At 49.9% G+C, this 16,691-nt stretch overlaps 2 protein-coding genes across 2 annotated transcripts; both read left to right on the top strand.

Moving 5' to 3' along the window:
* Positions 1-1,268: 1,268 nt before the first annotated feature.
* Positions 1,269-11,833, top strand: EAH_00007630 (Microneme protein 14, related; the record flags this gene model as incomplete). Its single annotated transcript, XM_013395814.1, has 27 exons — positions 1,269-1,298; positions 1,787-1,993; positions 2,177-2,374; positions 2,462-2,686; positions 2,893-3,099; positions 3,222-3,438; positions 3,688-3,942; positions 4,105-4,140; positions 4,263-4,583; positions 4,690-4,749; positions 5,536-5,781; positions 6,023-6,129; positions 6,555-6,741; positions 6,901-7,028; positions 7,116-7,278; positions 7,407-7,448; positions 7,681-7,772; positions 7,994-8,351; positions 8,701-8,886; positions 9,019-9,042; positions 9,223-9,318; positions 9,463-9,561; positions 9,670-9,827; positions 10,365-10,644; positions 10,944-10,981; positions 11,188-11,320; positions 11,664-11,833. The coding sequence occupies 27 exons, from the start codon at positions 1,269-1,271 to the stop codon at positions 11,831-11,833; spliced, it is 4,263 nt and encodes a 1,420-aa protein (XP_013251268.1).
* Positions 11,834-12,253: 420 nt separating this feature from the next.
* Positions 12,254-16,406, top strand: EAH_00007640 (thrombospondin type 1 domain-containing protein, putative; the record flags this gene model as incomplete). Its single annotated transcript, XM_013395815.1, has 11 exons — positions 12,254-12,462; positions 12,647-12,945; positions 13,157-13,247; positions 13,391-13,476; positions 13,603-13,662; positions 13,766-13,963; positions 14,072-14,497; positions 14,655-14,798; positions 15,126-15,191; positions 15,959-16,093; positions 16,225-16,406. 11 exons carry the CDS (start codon positions 12,254-12,256, stop codon positions 16,404-16,406), a joined length of 1,896 nt encoding a protein of 631 aa, XP_013251269.1.
* Positions 16,407-16,691: the final 285 nt, after the last annotated feature.

Here is a 16,691-nt window from a genome sequence, read left to right on the forward strand (position 1 = left end):
CACTATACACAACACGCTGGCTTTCCCCCACATGGGGCATTTGCTTGACCGATGCGTCTCTTGGCGACTTGCACTCTCTGTGCGCTGTCGGCGGAGATTCATTCGACGCCTGGCGGTAGAAAGCGATCGCCATTTGCCAGTTTGCAGAAGGGTCCGCTGCAATCGTTTGCTTGTACCTCAGCTGCAGCGACGTGATACTCAAATTTCAAAAGTGCCTACAACTGAACATTAGAACATTTCACTTCCTGTGGGTTCCCACACCACATCCAGGGAGAGGCGTATACTAGCAATTGAGCTTTAGAGGTTCCTGTGGCAACGTCAATCCAAGCAACATACGTAATGGGAAGCAATGCCCGGTCTTCTTTAGCACTCTTAGGGACCGAGGGGTGGCGTTGCTTTGCCATGCATATGCCACGGCGCGGTGGCAAGCTCACTGCGCTATTCGAGAGAAGTGCTGCAACCTAACGTTGGAGAGCCTGGGACCCTGGACCAGTTGAACTGGTTCTTTACTGCAGATTACTGCCCAGATATTAATGCTAAAGAGCTAAAGTGCTTGCCATCCACAGCCAATTCCGCGTACCTCAAATGCTTCCTTCGCACCGCCTTGTGGCCTTCAAGCAGATGCTGTATACTGTGCAGACGCATGCACATCGCTTGGGCTTACGCCGTATGCTTGCTGGGTATACACCGGCAAGGCAGGTTGGCACATTAACGGGAAAGCGTCTGTAGAAACAGTCTGCAGGTGATGGAGAATCGTCGAGAACGCGGGAGACTCGCATGCATGAATGTAAGAATTCAGTCATCACCAAGAACACTATGCGTCGGAAGCCGTGCAGATTCGTTCACTTTGTCATCGGGAATATGTGAGTCAGGCGCCTTGTCAGCGGACGGCTTCGCCTAGACGGAATTACTTAGCATTCTTACGCGATACTGCACGTTGCTGGCAGGGCCAGGACGACTGTGCACCGGTGCGCTATGTTTTCTCATTATTTACTCACTTACTCTACTGTGGGATCACTGGAGACCGCGCCTTGCTGTGGATTCAGCTCCTCAGTACAAAAACAATGCCGCGTGGCCAGCCACGTGTCTAGGGCATGGAAGGGCATGCCGGATCTCTATTGTGGAGAATAGCATAATTAGATTCCTGTACAGAGAAAGTTTTAACTTCGTCTGTTATCAGACATGATTGCCCTCCATGAACATCCTGCTGATGACGAAAACTTCGTCTCGGCCAGGGACTCTGTCGGCCCCGAGCACCACCTGCTCCCATGGCTGGCACCTACATTGCAGACTATTCAGTAACTACTGTGTAGGAAGTGTATTTATTAAACTAATTTTGCTCGAAACTCGGCTTATATTTCTTCATTGATATGGATGCCTGATGAACTACCAGCTGATTGCATGGTGTGCCTCATTGAGGCAAACGCAACAGATCCTGGGCCTGCCATAATGAACATACACTTTTGCGTAGACCCGGCAAATGTTACTTTGACTTGAGTGACTTGGTGTAGTAATGTTTTGCTAAACGGCTCCCGTCCGTTTTGTGTGTGTGCTGATGCTTCCTGGCAGGGGGCTCAATGGTCACACTCCGGTGCTTACGAGGCACCTACCTTTCAAAGCAAGCCCCTCTGTTGAGGAAACTTCATCCCAAGCAGAAGTCGACGAAGATCTCCCCAGTCGGGTGGCTTCGAAGGGAGCACGAGCGTAACGTCTGTGAACACTGCAATTCGTATGGCCTTCCAGCTACACATATATAGGATTACGCCTATGGATCTACCCCCTGCAGGGCTATTCCGGATCGGCTGAGCATGCAGATGCGCTTCTTTCTTCTAGCCCTACTGGGTCAGGTGCCGCGTGGTCGGGTGGCGCCGTAGAAGTATCCAGTGTACACTACCTCGCTGTGCATCTCTCCCTTTCGCGAAGGAAGATGACTCGGCCGAAGCATCTCCCCTCCAAGATGCTGCAACTGCTCATTGTGGCAGCGCTTACACTGGTTATTTATTGCCATGCCGATTCGCCAGGTACACCCCCTTGGTTGTCGTGGTGACGTACGGAGAATCTACGCAAGCTTTTTGATCACCACACTGCTCTCCCCTGCTTAGTACACTATGTGGGAAGGTCCAGCGCACTGGGTTGAATCTTATTATTCACATACAGATATTTGTTTCTGTGCCAGCTACTGCATCATCAGCTCCCATCGGATGTCGGGGCTTTTCCAAAATTGCTGTGTGCGCGTACAGATTTCGTGACGGGAAAGATATACCTCAAAGGCGATGGCGCCTGGGAAAGATTTGAATTCCCAAATCCACTGGAAAAGCCTCTTGTCTTCTTGGGCTCACCTGACTACATTGGCGACTACCCGATAGAGCCACAGGTGAGGTCTCAGGTTTAACTGAATTGGGGAGGAAACATTGCCCCAAAAAATTTCGTACGCAGGTGCAACTACTGTCTCAACATTCAGGTAGGAGAGGTGGACGCGAATGGATTTACGGCCCGCGTGATGGTGCCATCGTGCATAACGGCGGACCTCTCAAGGACTTGGATTGGTTTACCTTACATTGCTTGGCGCAAAACGGCTGGACGGGACTACGTAGCGGATTATGTTCAGTTGAACAGTTACTCAAGCATTTCTCCTGGGGCTGTCCAAACATACTCCTATTATGTTCACGACTGGGACCGTATAAGCGTATGGAATCACTGTTTTAGGCAATAAGCTGACTAGCGCACTGAGACACAGTTGTGCCACTTATATGACAACTAGCGAAAGCTATCCGATATATTGAGGCCGCCCTCCGCTGGCGCGACTTCGCAACCATTCAGTCTTGACGCCGCCCTTATTTCTCTGGTGTTTTTGCTTCTGTTTCGTAGTCAAACTATGTTGTCCTCGCACAGATCCAGAACATGGCATATATTGAAGAAAAGGCGGCTGCGTTGAACATGACGGTAAACGTTTACGTTAGGGGCTCCATCTCCTCTCGAAGAAAAAGATATACTATTACGCTAACCACGTCCACCACGAATAACCTGCCCACCGTCGGTGTAGCAATCATGGGTCTTGGTGCCTCCGTCCCTACCCATTTTGGCGGAGTGGACATTGAAGTAAGGCGCTCAATCGATGTAATGCCACCTAGGTACAACGTTCTACTAAGCCATGGGCGATTCACAACTGTCTAGGCGCCCTAATCCTGTGGGGAAATCGTATGCGTGTTCCTTGACCGCAGCTTAGGCCGTCAACGCTGATCACATCGGGCAATGGGTTTTCGCATTCCCTTGGCTCTCCCGTCCTAGCATTTATCCTTCCATCTTCTGTGTCAGCTTCACACAGCTACGCCGTCGATTCCAATTCTAACACAAGTTGCGTGCTTCGAATTATAAGCGATTGCCGGACAGGCGCAAAGCTGAACGACGCTGCTTCTTCTTACTTACTCATTGCACACGGTCAGCAAAGCTCGTCGCTCCGATTTTCATGCACTCGTTTGGTAGCCGAAGAGTAACTGTAGCTATGCTAGAAAACACAATTACGTTGGAAACATATCTATTGCTGAGGGAAGCTCTAAGGTTGGTATATGTCTATGTTTATATATATATATATATATATATAGACATACAGATGTATTTATACACATATATGTGTATATATCTTATGCTTGCTGGCGAGTGAAGCATGCAATTGTGATGATTATGCAGCGCAAGAATCAAGTAAACATGAAAACATGGGCCCAAACTGCTGGAACGCACAGTCTGTTTCTTCAGACCTGCTGCCAATTTGTGAACTTACATGCGGGACGATGTGGTCCCAGCACAAGGAAAAATACATGAAGTGCCCCAATCCAATGGAATGCTTCAACACTGACTTCTCGACAGCGTCAGCGATAGTGGAGGCGTGGGGAGATCTATTCGATGATCGTTTGGCTGGAGAGTTATCTACCAGCTGTTCTTTTGGTAATTCCTTTAATGCTTATTTAGCCCGTTGGGCTTTTAGGCTGAGCCGCTGCATCAACTCCCAACGGCTTGGCTGGACTTGGAAAATGACCGTGAGCTCCACCCTTTGAACTCTAAGCCATTTTGCATGCTTGTCTATGCTTGTGCCACTTTCCTGCTCAGCGTCAAGACCTCCTTCTTCACCAGAAGAACAATACAGTGAGCACATATAGGCTGTCTAGAAACACGGTTCGACCGCTTCGATAGACGAAATTGAGTGAGAAATCTAATCACTCGCTGCAGTTTACGGAGCTCTAAGGTGTTTCTGCCCTGGTTCACAGCCTTTGAGCAACTTATTACGTGGAGTGACACAGCAAGCGGCAGCACGTGGAATACGGAGGTGGCATGCGGCAAAGATGCTGTCCAGCTCGTTCAAGTGCTCTTCAGCGATGAGTTTGTCCTGAACGGGAAGCTACCTGAAACGCCGTCATGCGGAATTCAAGACATCACAGGTTTAATGGACAACTTCTGCCAAGGACAAGCGTCTTCCGATTCAGCGGCGTGCAATGTAACGGAGGACGCATTCATGGCTGCTGCTCTGGTCACCCTATGCGGAGCAGCTCTAAACCCCTCCATGCTGATGCGTTTTAACTGCGGTTCAGGTGAGTTCCATCCGACGTGTTGTGTTCTTAAAGCATACCGAGACTCTTGGTGCATTGTTCTTGAGTCAGTTTCTGGATATTTGTGCGCATTTGTGCTGATATTCAGCATCTGGCAAGCCATCGTGCCTAGCTGCACACCCTTTGCGAAGTTTTTACAACCACACAGGTAACATGGCTCTGCGCTTTTTCGAAGAGCTATCTATTACCTAACCCTCCCCCCCGTGCATCAAAAGTCTCTGCTGCGCAGAAGGCTTGACTGAATGTGTTGCAGTTGCATGAACATGCGCTATTTGGGGAACAGACGCATCGAAATGCTGTAAGAAGCTGCTAACTGCGCTAGCTTGATCTCCTATGCAGGTATATGCAGCTGCCCGAATGGCAGGTCAACATGCAGCGTTCATCAGGCGTTCAGTAATGCAGGCTGGAGGACTTCCGTGCCTGAAGGCCTAACAATTGTAATTGCTGAGGGAATAGCGTACGTACAGACAATACAACTGCCTTTTCTGGACCAGTGGCTTGCTGTGTGTCGTCTTCCTTGGACTGTCCTGCTGGTAAACTGCTCCAAATTTGCGAGCCTGGAACCCACAACTCCGCTAAGCTTTGAACTAACTATACGCGAGATGATTTGTGAGCAGGTTCAAGACTACACAGAAGCAGTTCTCACTGCTTGCGGATGCTGCAATTGATTGCTATTCAGACGACCTATACATCCTCTGCGAAGGCACGTTGTATGAGCTACTAATGACAACAGTTGGCCTGTGAAATCAAAAGGGAGTGGTTATTTTGCGGGGGTTTCGAGAAATGACGGAGATATTTAATTTGCCAACCAGCGCTTGACTAGAGGGTGGCCCCTACGTGTATGCAGCCCTTAACAAGCAGTAGCGCGTTCTGAAGATAGACACCCGTTCCGGTAACTTTCTCCCTCAAAAGGTGTCCGTCTATGTGTCTGCAGAGGAGACAAGAACTGTCAATGATGGCGGCCCCCAATGCACTAATCTCTCTGACCAGACGGTGGATACTCTAGAAGAGGCCGTTTGCAGGAATCTGTGCCTCGATTTATGGGATATGTTTAAGGATCAAGCTATTGCAAACCCGTCTCCATATGATGAATTTGTGTTATTGATGAGGCAGTGGCATGCTGATAACCCTTGGGCTCTTACTTCGACCCTTAGCGAAATCGCCATTAACTGCACATACGGTACGGCTCAGTGATTGCAGGCAGAGGGACACACCGGTTCATGCCAAAACATGCAGTTATGAAATAACTAGTGAACGGAACGCATTGTATTGCGCTCAGACAAGCGTCCATACTTCTCTCCGATCCCACAATATGGTGAGCAGCTGCAACTACATATCCCTCTCATCCTCGCTCGAGGGGGCTGGTGAATTGTCACCCAGAGTGCATGCGCTGTACCTGTTGCTTGTGCTGTTTCTTGAAGACCGTCGGGCCGTTTTCGGCTCCACGGACGGAAGCTTTGTCGTGCGCGACCTATGCCCTGATTCACGCTTCGCTGACATTGTTGGCGCCTCATATGGTTGCAACTCGGTACGATGCCTTATGCTGGAAACTTTAAGGGAATCCGTATGGATATGCGTATTGGCTACTGCATCACTGTAGGATCGCTTGTGGGTAGGGGAAGCGTCGCGAAGTCCTTGAAAAAAGCAGGGCCAGGCGAATGCTCCTGTATACAACATGGACCACTTTGGGACTGCCAACTAGGAAACGGTCCTACGGGATTACTACTAGCATCTAGATATACTAGTGAATTGTCACATGCTTTTGCTAGTGTGTAGTAAAAATCCATCAGCAGCTAGAGAATTTGGAGGGCTTAGCCTTGTGTGGTTGCATGCGTTCATTATCACATTAGCCTCTCTGCGGCTAGCTGCTCCTTCCAGTCGGCCTGCAAAGCGGAGTGCTCACCCGGGAGGGAGCCTGCGTAACGGCCGTTTGTTTGCTGCAATGTGTATCAGGTGATTGTCGACGGGGAACTGAAGTCAGCCTGCCAAGTGCATGATGCCACCAGCGTTGTACAGCAAGCATGTACTTCTCGCACCTTGACGGAATGCACCGTCTTCGGGAACCAGTTTCCTCCTACGTTGGAGTTGTGTCCATCATGCGACGCATTCAGTCTTGTTGTATTTTACAACTGCAAGTTGAGTGAGTTAGCCTGCTTGAATCGGTGGTATCTGTCCCAGAAACAGTGCTCCCAGGAGGCCATTACCTTACTTTTTCAAATAGCTCAAACTGGCCGCCGAGCGCCCTGATGCCCAAAAGGCATGCAGGCACTGCTGACGTGCGTACTTTGTGAGCTTGCAGGACTAGAGTCATTGGGCGGGTATGGTATTATTCCCCACGCGTTATCTGGAAACATTGTTTATTCTGGAAACATACCTTCTTGCTCCTGCGCGGAGGGCTCTGTCCCAGCAACACAGGAGGAGATTACTGTAAGGAGTATGCTGAATCATCCGCGAATGCATGCCTGAGATTTACCGCAAATCCCTGTTTTAGTTTGGCCGCTCTGATTTGCGTAGGCATTAACATCTTGGCAAGCATTGATTACACCGCCCGAAAGTTTCGTCCTGAGCGGCGCTCGTGGTGTATCTGTTGATGAAGATGGCGAGTTAACATTTACAATTTGGGCACCCTCCTCCGAGTACGACTGCTTAAGTGAATTCGTCAAGATCCTTTGCAAGCGTAAGGCTGAATTTCAGTCGGAGCACGCTCTGGCTGTCCGCACTGCGACAAGCTAGTGGCGGCGTACCTGTGGAGTGGGAGTGGGCTGCCGAGTCGGAAAGAATGCACGCCCTGTGTGTTCTGCATAGACCCTGTGGAGCAAGACCCGGATGAAGGCATGATGAACCCAAGTGAGTTTTACAAGAGTAACGCTTGAACCCTGCGCTGTGGCGTCTCAGCAATAGATAAGCCAGGAAAAATTGTGTCCCGCGGGGCCCGTGCAACCGTATGCCTGAATGGAGTTAAGTTCTGAAGTGCATTGAAGGACAGTGGGATGTGGCTTTGTACCCGTCCTTTCCAGCGATTCTGAAATGCTTGGGCTTGTTGCTTATTTTTTTGGGTTATGTGTTGGTGAGCGTGCAGCACCCCTCTGCGAAGAGTCATTTTCTACGAAACCTGGAAAACGTTCTTCCCACGATGAACTCTGCAGAGAAACGTGCTCGCACGTACTCAAGGTAGGTCTACGACGTTCTTATTTGCAATAGGAAGCGTGGCGGGCAAACAGGTCCGGTAAAGGGGGCTGCGAAGAGCAAGTTTGACATTTCACAAGTTGGCAGCAAGGAACTTTACTTAAGCAACTGACATGAATTATTTTTACCCCATGCAAAAGTAAATCATGTCACTTTGAATCATTGCAGATGCTCTCGTGTGCTCCATATGAATGATCTGCTGGCAGAATAAGTGTTCGTCCAGTGCGAATAAGTGGGCCTGCATCAATGATAATATAACGGACTGCTACGTGCCAAACAGCCTGCGTAAAACCTGTGGAATACGGGGGATATCTCCGCAATACAATGATAAATATAGAACATGTGGATGCGATGACCCAACGATGGAGCCATGCACTGAAAGTGAGGTCAAAATGCTCGCTCACGACTGGATGGGATATTTCAAAGACCACTACCAAGGAAAAGGCGGACTCATCTTGTTGCGGAACATGGGAGTTATGGAGGACTCGGGAACTATTTATACAGACTTTGGAGTTGCAACTGGATGTACAAGATCGTCGGAGTACAAGGGGATTTTTTGCCGAGGTGAGCACACGCCACTGGCAGTGTCGCTTGTCGTGTTCTAGTTTCTGCCCTGAGAGAGACTGAAGTTATATCAGACCCACCTTCATCAGAGACGTTTATTTGAAACAATGGGTACTTGTGTGCTGCGCTGTGCTCTCCTGCAGTTGACGCTACCGTCACTTCCTCAACGCCCACAGGTGAACGGCAACTGCGCGACCCGTAGCAGGATTTTTTTTGAACCTTGTCAACGTTGGGAGCGTTGTGGTGGTTGAACCCACCACCACAACAATTCCAGCGCCTTACTCTTTAATTACCTCTCTGGACCAATCTGATTCTGCTTTGCTATCGTAGCGTGCGTACGGCGTCACAGGCCTGCAGCCAAGCTGTGATGGAACAATCTCTCTCAACAAGAACGATGTATCCGATTACCAGTGTGCATACTGGTGCCACGAAGTCCACTCCACTTGCAAAGAAACTCAGCCTTCGAATGCTTCAGCATGTCTTTATGAGACGCAGAAGACCCATTCGATACTGAAGCAGTGCAGTGTCCCATCAGGTAAGGGCATGACTGACCACATACGGCCACTGCTTTTTTTTACGCTTAAAGAGCACTCCAAACTGGACTCTCTAACGAAAAACACACTCTGGTATACCTAGTGCATTTTGTCTGTGTGGTGCTTTCCTGCAGAACTAGAGGATAAAGAACAACAGGGTGAGCGCAGTTGTGAAGCCATATTCGACACTGCATCTGTTTTGGAAGAATGCCTTGATGGGACGTGCAGGCAAATCCAATATGCCACATAATTGCTCAATACTCTCGTCGATGAGAAGCTTTTCGGGGGTGCTGCTGTGAAGCTAGGTTTAGCGTGTTTCTTCTCGGAATTTTTTGCAGACTCCAACATGGTGGCCGGTACCGCTATTGTAACGACCGAGTGGAAAGCTGTGGACTTTGAATCTCCTGTTTCGCCAAATCCAGTGGTATTCATAGGTACATTCTTCAAGTATATTAGCAAGGCTTAAGAGCAGGACCCTCAGTTTCTCTGGACTTCTGTACTGGAGTGGGAACGGGAACCCATTACCAACTGGTCTGGCGCTTAGGGTAAAGAAGTGTTGTTGCTTTCTTTGTCTGCAGGTCTTCTCGATCCGCTTGGAACATTTGGTCAGGTACAAATAACAGCAGTATCGGAAACTGGGTTTTACATCCGCCTAGCTGAGGACCACTGTAGAATTGGTGAGCGCTGCAGCTGCAGGGTTACAGTCACGTGAGCGCATTCAGTACGAAGCTTGCGCTTGCCAGTCAGAGCCCGTGTTGTGGCTTTACTGCTCTGGAACCATTCAGGCTATGCACCTGCCTACGCTCAAGTGAGCTGGATGGCCATTTCCGAGGACAGCTTCACCATGCCAACCTCTGGTACATTGATTCGAGCTGCCACTGTTGATGCTACTGTTGGGGAGGAAATAGACCTGCTTCCTGGCCTTAAGTTGCGCACTTCCTCGGTAGGCAAAGCGCTCTTAGGCTAGTCACCAAGGGACGCGACAATGTCTGAGCTATAAGAAACACGCCACTGGCCACCATACGCACATTGCACAACTGTGTTGCCCTCGCCTTTTTTCTGCAATTTGCGTGCGACATTGGAGCAGCCAATTGTTCTGGCACAAATTCAAAACATCCCAGCGAATCTCCCTATGACGGAAATCCCTTCCATTAAAGTCTTAAAAGTCAGCACCTCGTCAGCCACCATCATCATCGAGAGTACCTCCACACCAACGGATGAGGTGAAATACAAAGTCGGCTATCTATATATGGACGCCGTCTCGGATTCTCAGTGTTCTATTGGCTGCAAAACGAACAATTTGACCTTGGAGGTGGGGACCACGCGCTTTGAGCATGACTACACAGTACTGGGTGAACATTCCCAGTGATTCGGAAGCACGACTAAGTCCTGATGGAGGGCAGTTTCTTGAGTCCTTTGCAGCCCGAAGATGTTTAACTTTAATTTTCCTTTCATGCTTGGTCTTGCACCCTCCACGCAGACAAAGTTAATGGATCCCAAGTCCGGATGGTCTAACACCATCACGTACTCTACGGAGGTCTTCGGCAATCGACCTCCCTTGATCTTTGGCTCCGTGGTGGTGAGGGTAGGTGGCAAGACAAAGATGCTAGTAAAAGACCAACTGGAAATTGCCTCGCCCACTGCCAGGTGGAGTCCCAAGCTATATGTGATTTCTCAAGAATCTTGCGAGGATTTCGTCTTTGAAGAAGTCTCCGTTTTATTCGCTACCGTATTACTTATGGTTCTTCACATCAAAGACCGTAAGCGACCGACTAAAGGGGCATTGTTCTATGTTCTACAAGCCATCACGTTTGTATAATTCGCCTGAAAACAAATCTAGGGAAGGGTTCATTTGATGTTTTGCTATGCGTGCCCCATCCGCTTCGACTCAGCATCCTCGGGGACCTCTGACGCAACCATTCCAGGTATCTAAGATATGTCCGCCTGCCCCTGAAGAGCACAACCTTGCGCTTGCGGTGGTTCTTTCTGTTAAAATTCTATAGCGGGCACGGCAGTAGAGTTGCTCGACGGACGTGTTGACGTTTTGCGCGCTCTGCAGATTTCACGCCCAACTGCGCCAAAGCCAAGTCTAAAGGTGTAGGTTTGCGTGGTCGGCAGTGGCACAAGGAAACTGACACATTGTGCCATTTATTGTGCTAGCATATGGAGGTGTAACGGATCGATGAGCGACAAATTGGAACTCTGTAGACGTGCAGAGGCCTCTTCCCTAGCTTCATAACTTGCAGTGCCGCAGCGAAAGACGGGACGTTCTTGCTTTCCTCCGCGCTTGGTACGGTGCGCAGGGGTCGGCTACTGATGCAGACTGTGTTGCAGAGTGCACAGCAATATCTGAAAAATGCTCACCTCCACTGGCTTGGGAATGCTTCATAGCCAGCGCCTCGCAAGAGCTGCAAGCGAAGTGCTACATCGAGCCCGGTAAGTTACTCTAAGGAGAGCTACCAGGTGAACATTCTCCCTAATTTGTGAGGGCACTAGAACAGAAAGCTGGGAAACTTTTATCGCTCAATCCGTGTAGAAAAACAGTGGCAGGATCAGCCGCTGCTTGCCACATATTCTCAAAGGAGGTTGGACTGTTTGCATCGCAGCTGTTGATACGGCACAAACAACGACAACGACTCCCCCTCCAGTTGGCGGTAGGGATTTACACCGATTGTATTTTTCGCATCTGATTTCTCCCATTCTTTTTAGTTTTGGCGAAGTAAATGAGATGACAATGGTTATATTGCAAAAGTATCTTTCGTATGTTTCGCCTGCGCAGCAAGCGTCCAGTGTAGGGTTGTCGACATGTCCAGCCGCCTAGATATAGGGTGGGACGTTGAGGCCATGAGCTGCTCATGTCCCCAAGGCTTTAGCCCGTGTACGCATCATCAAGTTGAACAGGACCGGGCCCACTGGATTCAAGATATTTCCCCTTGGGGTCAGCTGTAGAACGCTTCGCAGGCCCAGCAGCATTTGTTCATGCAGTATGCACACAATGCGTCGAAAAATGTGCAGTGGGTTTCTTCAGAATGAAAGAAGCGCATATTAACTGAAGCCATGGCTCCATGCGGCCTGCCCAGCCAAAGGCCAAATGCGGAATATATGGTGCGTGCTCGTTTCTTGCAGGCAACATATGCCGCATGTGGGAATCCGTGCAGCCAGTTGCTCGGGGATTTATGCAAGTGGCTAGTGATCTGTGCACTGCGTCTTCAAACCTTGGGTGGCAACAAAGGGAACTGCCGCTTTACTCCCTAGATGATGTCTATCTCAACGGGCGAATCAACAAAAGCGGTTACAACCAATGCGTAGTCGACACTCCGTTGGTGTTTTGCCCATGTAAGTCCTGTTCGTGGAACTGTTGCCCAGAGAATGGGGACTATCAACATGCTGTGTGCCATTCTTAACATGGCGCGTTGGTCCTGCTTAGCATTAGACCGCCACAACTTTGGGGTGTCTGACGTTGGGGTGCCGCGATGCACGTGCGCAGCTGCTTCATTGACTACCACCACGAGCACGACTGCACCGACTTGGGACTGGCCTAAAAATGCAGATTGTTTACCGGGCGACTGGTCTGAGTGGTCAGATTGCTCCGCAACCTGCACACCACCTAAGTAAGCTCATATCGGCGTGGGTGGCTTGCAAGGCCCGACACGTGGAAAAGGAGTGGAATGCATACAGGCAATCGTCAACTCATATCCAGGAAGGTAGCTGGAAGCATGGGCACACCATTCTTCTGGTCATGGTTGCGTTATTGCGTGCCAGTCTCCAGGGACCAACTCCGGTGCGGAGGCGCCGGCGGCCTCAGTTGTTGCCTTCCAGGGGCAATGGAGCCCCGTGTATACTAGAGGAGACCGTGCCTTGCGTGTTTGACACGTCTATTCCTTGCGATTCACTGTGTCGTCACTCCGAATGGACTGAGTGGTCCAGCTGCTCGGAGAAGCTCCTCGAGTTCGGCTTCTCTCCCGTCACAACGTCCTATAGGGAGAAGCTAGTATCTGCAGAAGCAGGGGAGGCTTGCTCAGCGCTCGATTTGAAGGAATACGATGCTTCGCGGTGCAACGGTGAATCGCTACTGTTGGCAGAAGCTCAGGTTTAGTTGGCTAGCTACAACAACTTCACTGAGCTATTAGTAGGCAATGGCAGTGCGCCACCGCTTGTTTCCACTGAGTGTACTAGTTATAGCATACTGAGGCTGAACGTAAAGACGACAGTGAATAGATTCCATGATGAGCAGGGAGCATGAGCGTATACGACTACGGGCATTGGTTGCAGGGCAAGGAGACAATGACTCGAAAACGCAACTGCAGCCTAGCGCTCTGCAGATGAGCAGCACCAAAGATGCCGTGGTTCAAAGTGAGAAGTGGTCAGAGTGGTCATCTTGCGACGCACCGTAAGGTCTACATAAGCAGCGCAGCAGCAAGATTTGCCAGACCCTGTACGCATTTGCCCTATAATTTTATTTCCATTGTTTCCGTCTCCTGAGTATTGTTTGGCCGTCCGCTTCAGGTGCCTGTTAAATGGCCAGAGTGCCAAACGATACAAATTAAGCATAAGGCAGAACTCGAGTGCAGAAGATGCGCCTGTGTACCATAGTAAGCACTGGCCTTGACCCTGCAGACCCTAACCAAATGTCTTACGCTACCCATTTGTGGCGAGTGTGGGGCATTTGGTGCAATAATTTCTACATCTTGCGCATACGTCAAAATGGCTGCTTGCAGGCACACAAATTGAAGATTGCCCAAACTCTCTGGGGCCTTGCAGAAACGACCGAGAACCTAGTACGTCGGCTATCAGCTGTTTTAGAGAGCATTTTACCAGTATTTGTTGAATCATCTGAACATCCTCTTACTACTGCGGTTGCATCGATGTTGGGTGACGCAGGTTGCGACGACCTCGTGCCTGTACATGACATTTTGGAAGAGAGGCAATTCTGCAAGGAGCAATGCCAAAAGATTATTGATTTATGCTCAAAAGAAGCCATGCTCAAAGGGAAAACGCCTCTTCAGTGTTTTGCTGACTACGTTACTGAGAACCAACCAGTTGGTGGCAAATGCACGTACACGCAAAAGCTTGTCAAAGGTATGCCTGATGGACATCAGCTCATGTAGGTGATGAGCAGTGCCAATTGATAATTGTCTTGTGTCTCCAGTTCAAAATATTCTGTGTTAAGTTCCGTCGGCTTTTCAGAAACAACGACTCCAACTTGTTTCCCAAGTTTTTCTCGGATGAATGATGACGAGACTTCACAGTTCCGGTTTCTAGACCCAAACAGCCCCTCCCCGCAGTGCTTGTGCCTCACTCCGGATTCCGTCCCGTGCACTGCCACAGAGGTTTTCGAGTCGCGTCACATTTCCCTGGCTGCAGTGCCATCTTGTCCTCACCAGAACACGGCCGGAGCATTGTTTGGCGACGGCACACCTGGAACCGCTGATTCAAAGCTGTTCTTTGCTGCAGCAGACTCAGCCAAGATATTTTGTCCCCTTAGCAACAGCAAGAACTTTCAGCAGCAAGAAGATGCTGCCACATATACCGTCTTTCAAACTGCAGCAGAGATGAATGAGTACTGCGCGAATGGGCTCGAGGAACAGCATGATCTATCTGCGAGCACGCCATGTATGTTCACCCTGCCGTTCTTCACAAACTCTGAACGGATCCAAAACCGTGCGAGCTTTTTATACAAGCCTTTGGGTTCTCTTTACTCAAAACGGATTTGTCGGACCACGACCGCTTGTGCCTGCAGACGACGTCTACCTCGATTGCTCAATGCTAGTACCCAGAATTGACAGTGTAAGCGCTGAGGAGTGCGAGAGCAAGTGCCGTGAGATTAAGGAGGACTGCGCAGACAGTACTTTTGACTACTTGTCATGCATCGCTACGAGGCGCGAGACCACGGGTTTCAATGCGCAGTGCTCCAGTAAGGGCACAGCCTTCGCCGGCAGAGGAGTAGTTTTCTGCAAGATTGTGCCGAAGAACTGTACTTACTCGGAGTGGGGAGAGTGGTCAGCGTGCAGCGCAACTTGCCGCAGTGGCGTGGGAGGAGTGGAGGCAAGCGTCAGAATACGCACAAGACAGATTTTGGAACCAAGCACAACGGGAGGCGAGCTGTGCAGAATTGGGGGCACGACAAGTACGACTTTTGAACATCTAGATAGGTTCATGGCCCATCAGTAGGATTGGCAGATTCAGTGCAACTGATGGCGCCGACAAACGCCAGTGCCTGTTGCGCGTTGCTCTCCGGCAGGTGGAGACAAAGGCGATGAGGGAGGGACTGTGCAGACAGAGCCCTGTAGTTTCCAAGAGATCTGCGGTACGTTTTGCACTTCACTGCACAAACCTGTGGCGCTTGCATTCACTAGCATTAAGTCGGAACGATTAAGGAGCCAACACATAAATATCCCGGTGCTGTCAACAAGATCGCCAAGGAAAAATGTGTCGTGCTTCCCCTGCCTCAATGCGCCCGATTGTATCATCCAGATAAGTCAGATGCAACGGTTAATCTCCTCATAACACCCAAGCCGGAGCCTTCCCATGCAACCTGGAGTCCCGACAGTGTTGACAGCACCACCACGACACAAAAACCCACTCAAGTGGACACAGACGTCGCATGCGGAATCTACAGTATGGCTGGGGTCACATTGACATCGCGCTTTGATCCAACTGTGAGAATTTTAGTGCTCGCTGGAGAGTCGAAAATTCCGCGCTTCCAGAGCAAGCTTTTCGAACAAGAGAGTGCAAAATTTTCATCGGACAGCACTAGACGGGTCACCACGGCGTCCGATTGCGACCTTCCCACATATTGCTCCTTGCCCACATTGTTTGCAGCACAGGACTTGCAGATGCCCTTCATACACCAGACCATGCACGCTTGCGGAGGCAGAAGCATCACGCTCGTTGTGGAATCAGAGTATGATGGCTCTTTGCCAAGAAGATAGCGTCGGTAAGTGCTTCAAACAGGAACTATGTGACTATTGGAATCCTATGTAGGAAGCAGATACGCTACGCTAGACCGAGGCGGCACTCTGGACTCAGGCGTTCTTAAGAGGTCATATGCAACGCATGTCCATTTTGTCTCAGCTGTAATTCCACTGAGCGACTTTGGGCTTTTCGATTGCGAGACGCGTACGTTTAAGGAGAGCGTCGTTGACTTCAACGATCTTACTGCAGAGGACCAGTGCTCGACAGATCAGTTTTCCTCGGTTTTCTGCGTGGGTAGGTTGGTACTGAAACTTGAGCCTTGCAATAAATTCATTCTAGAGCGACGAGTCGCCATCCAAATTTTTGTGTAGGGCTTTGTGGATCGAGGGCAAATATGGCTGTGTGCGTATGCGCTCATTCTTCAGTGGCAGATGACGTTGAAACGGAGCGGCGTCATATGATGATTACGATGTTAATTATGCTGCTTGGTGGGACATTTCTTGGCATCGCCTTCGTGCTTTGGTTCATCCAGCACAGCGTCGACGTGCAAAAGGTACTGGGTCTACGGGGTCGATATGTCGAGCTGGTGAACATGGTCAAGGAGTAGCCGCCATAGTCGTCCAAGATCGGGGGAAAAGTCAATTCATATTACAACCCCCCCATTGGCAGAGCCTGTATGGTGCTGAACAAGCGAGACTGAGGTGATCTACAACGATGCAGCAGTTTACGATGAATGGGCATCACACAATAACCTCCCCATAGGGCAGAAAAATCTGCCACTTCGAAAAGGCCAGGAGATGCCAAAGGATCAGGCAGAGTCGAGGGCCTGGAGAACGGCTAGGGCGATGACGCCCATCGTATGGCATGCCGTTTGACGTCGCAGGCTGCCTTC

This window comes from Eimeria acervulina, genomic scaffold (assembly GCF_000499425.1).
Source record: "Eimeria acervulina Houghton genomic scaffold, Eah_scaff35, whole genome shotgun sequence".
Taxonomy (NCBI): Eukaryota; Apicomplexa; class Conoidasida; order Eucoccidiorida; family Eimeriidae; genus Eimeria; species Eimeria acervulina.